Below are 5,117 nucleotides of genomic sequence, written 5' to 3'. Positions count from 1 at the left end.
TGCATTTTAGTGGCCACCGACTCATTTTTTGTATTTCTGCCGCTTTCGATGCTTTGGACCTCGCTCATAAAGGGAAACTCTGGACAAAAGCAGTTCACAGTGTGAAAAGGAAACACGATACAAACTGCTCAAAGTCACAGTTAGTGACTAGAAAACCAGATGCTTGAAACCGTAGTTGAGTCATCCCACTAAGTTCACCATCAACTTTCGACTAAAGCTCTCCGTCCAATTGTCGTACGAATAGCACAGCCGTCTTATTATAAGAGCGCATACCTATCTAGAATATTCCTAACCTTCCACTCCCCATTACATATCATATATAAGCAACACTAGCTGGTGATCTTTCTTCACATCCATCGCGTCTTGAAACCCTTCCATAGTATTCAAAGACCAGAAGATCTCTCTCTCTCTCTCTAGTTCTTGAGTTCGAGCTCTGTGTGCAGTTATAATGGAGTGTGGTGTCGACGCCCATGGTGCATCAGCAATGAAGAACAGAGCAGAAGAAGGAAGGACTGGATTCATCACACGTATGTTCCGGCTAGTGTCAACTTTGTTGTTGAAGCTTCACGTGAATCTGAAGGAGTTGTGCAGCAAGATGCTAAAGTTGGCTAAAGATGATCCCAGAAGGGTGTACCATTCGTGTAAGGTGGGATTCGCCCTCACCATTGTCAGCACCCTCTACTTCATCTGGCCTATTAACGCTAGCATGGCAAACAATTTCATCTGGGCAGTCATGACTGTGGTTGTCGTCTTCGAATACACTGTGGGTACGTCGAGTCTAAGTTATTTAATTTATTTATTCCATACTTCTCAGTCACCTATAGGAAGATGGACTGAGAATTCCTGTTTGTACCAGTATTTATGCATGTCTATGATTCATATAAAGAAAGAGGACGAGATGTATGCAAGAATTAATTGCTCATTGAAGATTGGTTTAAGTTGCAGGTGGAACTTTGAGCAAGGGTTTGAATAGAGGATTTGCAACACTATTGGCGGGAGCACTTGGAGTTGGGGTCCATTACCTTGGAAGGCTTTCTGGGGAGAAAGGAGAGCCCATAATACTTGGAGTTTTTGTCTTCTTACTAGGTAAACAAAAAGAACATGACATGAAGTAGCTGGCTTAGATGTGCATCCCTAGATAACCATAGACACGCTTTTTCTTTCTTGTTTGTTCAATTTTTCCACACCCAATGGGGACTCAGAAAGATGGTAGCATGATTAGATTCTAGCTCTTTTTTAGCATCTAAGGGTGGAAGATGGGCTAGAGCAGGCAATTGCCCACACTAGTCCATACAAATTGTCATATTGGTACTTTCATATTTTTAAATTATTTATTTATATAAAAGTGCTGCACAGAAGAGACCCATCGCCTAATAAAAAGCTGAAACTCCCACCCAAAGCCTTACGTCTTAAGGCACATAGCCAGATTTTGGTGTCTTAAAGTACCACTTTCCCTAGAACTTGTACACTGTGAACCTCTTTTTTCCTTGATACTTTAAAGTTTACAATTTAAAATATTATTGTCCCTTGACAAGAAATTAATTTGTGGCTCCCTCAGTACTGTTTTGTGTCTCGGTCATATAATTGAACACTAGATAATTGTTCAACTAATTGGTGCAGCTGCAGCAGCAACATTTTCGAGGTTCTTTCCAGGAATCAAAGCAAGATATGACTATGGCATCCTCATCTTCATACTCACATTCAGTCTGGTAGCCGTGACCGGATATAGAGAAGATGAACTCTTTAAAGTGGCAGTGGAGAGACTTGGCACAGTAGCCATTGGTGGTGCACTATGCATGCTTGTGTCGATTCTGATATGTCCGGTGTGGGCAGGGTCTGATCTCCATAAATCAATTGTGAACAACTTGAACAAGGTTGCAGACTCCTTGGAAGGTGCACCACTTTGTATTTCTCTTTTTCCGCTTAATGGTTTATTGCTTTTGGTGAATGAGTCAGATGCCAGTAGTGTATGGCTGGTGGGGGCCAGTATCTATACCAGCACTTCAAAAATCCAACTGCAGTCAGGGCGGAGCCAAGGGGGGTTGCAAAGGCCTTAGCCCCCCACTCAAAAGAAAATTTTAAAAAAGTTTACATATAAATTTTAGAAAATTTCACTTGTCATATATAAAAATTTTAAAAAATCATATTTGGATGCATGCCAAAATTTAAAAACTTTAATTTGGCTTGACCTAGCTTCAGTCACAGAGCAACATCCATACCAAACCTAGGTCAGAGACTCAAAGTGCCCATCAACCAAAAAAACCTGGCTTGCTGCTACCAGACAACAAATTTTAATTTGTTAGGTATGTTTACATGTAATGGAGATTTAACTTTGATTTTGAAATTTCAGGTTGCATGGAGGAGTACTTTCATGAAGGCGATGGAGATGGTGAACTCAAAAGTGGGGAAACTTCCATTCAAGGATACAGAGCAGTACTTGATTCGAAAACCAGAGAGGAGTCGCTGGTAAGTGTTCTTGATGGTACATGTCCAAGTACTCTTCACAAGCTTCGCCTTAAATTTCAAATAAGTCATTTCTTTCCTCGTTTATGACCGCTGGTGGTGACATTAACAGACAAACTCACACATACAGGTTGGAAGGCGCATATTTTCTGATCTATAAGAAAATATTATGTATCTTGATCAAATATTGACTAAATGTGCTGCGCAGGCAAACTTTGCTAGATGGGAACCACCACATGGCAAGTTCGGGATTGGCCATCCATGGAAGCAGTACCTAAAAGTTGGAGCTATGACCAGGAAATGTGCCTACTGCGTTGAAGCACTGGATGCTTGCATCAGATCACATTCCAAAGTAATTCCCTTCCTCTTTTATATATATATATATATATATTTATTTATTTATTTATTTATTTATTTGAAAACCAGACCGAAAGAAAAAGTTGATTTTCAAAGCAACAACAGCAAATCTTATACTCTAAAAGAATGAATGGAAAGGCGAGTTGGGTTCCTTTGTTAACAATAAGGTGAGATATTCCTCTTACTCACCAATATATATATATATATATATATATATATATATATAAAGTTCTGTAAAGAAGAAAATAAAAGAAATGCACCTCCTAGTTCATGTCATCAGTATCTTTAGAGCTTTTAGTTTGAGCCCTTGTGCTTGTTTGTTTTGTCAATCCATACCAAGAGATATTCCGATCTTATCAACCCTAAAGACAAATTTAACACTGTCAATTTCTGGCAAGTACGAGTCTTTGACTTTTCAAGAGTTAAGGACGTGCAAAACTGAAAAAACGCAATCTATGATATCGATTATATGAGGCAATCTATGGAGAGCAAGTATAGGTGTTTCCTTGTTAAAGCAAATAATAAAGCACCACTTGAAATATATTTATAGTAATTGGTAGATACCTAAGGGTTAAAAACTACACCGTTTATGTTTATGTTAAAAAGTTTTTTACACAAAATGTGAACTTTCTAATGTGTTTACAAATACCAATTTAATATAAATCATGTTTTAGTTTAGTTATTTGTGTTAAAAAAAATAGATCTTTCTATTATCAAAATTTTCACGTCATAAGAGTGGTTCATTGTTCTATTAAAAAACATTATTTAAGTAAAAAAATGACTAACTTAATATATGTTTCTCACAAAAAAACTTTCAAGTTCATATCCATAAGGTTAGATTGAAAAAGAATAATAATAATTAATTTTGATAGGTCTGGATTTTGTCCTTTACCCAAGTGTCAGACCTTACCAATTTTATTATATATATATATATATATATGTTACAATAATATTAATTATTGCTGAAGAACATAATCAAAGTGGGCTAATTTTCTGTACAGGCACCCAAAGCTCTACGTCGGCACCTTCAGGTTCCATGTTTAAATGTCACCTCGTTGATGTCAGAGCTTCTGAGGGAGCTTTCGACAGGAATCGACACAACTACCAGATCATCTACAGTCGAGTCTCTCATCGAAAGGATCAATATTGGCGTTGATGATTTGTCCACCGCCTTCAATTTGCTGCCCCATGCCAACGTTCATCATCACCACAACACAAACGGCACCGCCCATGCAAGCACGTACATAATGGATGTCATCCCTTTAGCGACAGTGACCTCCATTCTGACGGAAACCGTCGGCCGCATTGAAGGCATCTTCTCCGCCGTCGACGAACTTTCAGTACTTGCTAGATTCAAAGATCACGTCGATTCTTATGCCGGCATTGGCCGCAAGAGCACCATAAAGCCCCAGAAGAATGCCGCAGTGAATCCATTGAGTGGAAAAGAAGGTCCCCATGTTGTGGTCACGGTTGGTCATGAAGCGCCATTATCAGGAACAGGCATGCAGCCTCTAGTTGCTCCATCGTCGATGGCAACGCAAGTTGAGAAAGAAGAAAAAATTAATGAGGGGAGGGCCTAGATTTTTTATAAAAACATTATCATAAATTACTGAGGTCTTTTATATCTTCTAAGGGGAAAATGAATATAGCAATTAATTTGCCTTTACTCTGCCATTTCCTAAGATGGGTAAGAAGAATAACACGTAAATCAGTGCACGAATGGAATTGTTGAGGATGAACGAGGGCAATGGCTACTAGTTTATGTGAGTATCGGCGATTCGACCATAGGTTGAAACCGCCCCTGTCCCCGGGGATCCAATGCTGTTTAGGGACTTACATGGGAAGCGGCACACCTATTGGCTGAAGAGCAGTACATCCATCGTTTGCAGTTTAGAAGAATAACACCCACATAAATTGAACTAACAATCGGCTAGCTTTTACTAGCCCACCAACTCGACCAACTTTGCTATGCCTCTTGGAGCCCATGATGTCGAAAAAATTTAGTTGATTGGAACACAAAGGGATTAATAAAAGCCATACCGTTCATGTTGTTGGAATAATGTAAGCTAGCGTGTTTTTGGTATGTACTTACATAGATAAAAAAAGCAAATATACCGGTTTTGATTTGATTGTTCATTTTGATTTGATTTTTCACCTGTCATTGATTTCAAAAGAAACATTACACGAGACTTCATGAAGGTCTAAAAAGTACTTGTGTTAGCTTTGTGAGGACGCAAAATTGTAAACAATATGATGAAGAAAGGAAAGAAGAAAACACACTCGATTACGTCCACGAC

At 38.8% G+C, this 5,117-nt stretch overlaps 1 protein-coding gene across 1 annotated transcript; it reads left to right on the top strand.

Annotated features, from left to right (window-relative positions):
- Positions 1-310: 310 nt before the first annotated feature.
- Positions 311-4,830, top strand: LOC116266652 (aluminum-activated malate transporter 8-like). Its single transcript, XM_031647959.2, has 6 exons — positions 311-767; positions 946-1,086; positions 1,621-1,893; positions 2,351-2,466; positions 2,672-2,815; positions 3,822-4,830. Exons 1-6 carry the CDS (start codon positions 449-451, stop codon positions 4,398-4,400), a joined length of 1,572 nt encoding a protein of 523 aa, XP_031503819.1. The 5' UTR covers positions 311-448; the 3' UTR covers positions 4,401-4,830.
- The last annotated feature ends 287 nt before the right edge of the window (positions 4,831-5,117 follow it).

This window comes from Nymphaea colorata, chromosome 13 (assembly GCF_008831285.2).
Source record: "Nymphaea colorata isolate Beijing-Zhang1983 chromosome 13, ASM883128v2, whole genome shotgun sequence".
Classification (NCBI taxonomy): Eukaryota; Viridiplantae; Streptophyta; class Magnoliopsida; order Nymphaeales; family Nymphaeaceae; genus Nymphaea; species Nymphaea colorata.
This window is presented reverse-complemented; position numbering and strand designations above follow the sequence as displayed.

Excerpts from the sequence above, each read along its gene's own strand:
- LOC116266652 (XM_031647959.2), top strand. The coding sequence starts at position 449 with ATGGAGTGTGGTGTCGACGCCCATGGTGCATCAGCAATGAAGAACAGA. Across the intron at positions 768-945 it reads CGTCTTCGAATACACTGTGG|GTGGAACTTTGAGCAAGGGT; the intron begins GTACGTCGAGTC and ends TTTAAGTTGCAG. Across the intron at positions 2,467-2,671 it reads AAACCAGAGAGGAGTCGCTG|GCAAACTTTGCTAGATGGGA; the intron begins GTAAGTGTTCTT and ends TGTGCTGCGCAG.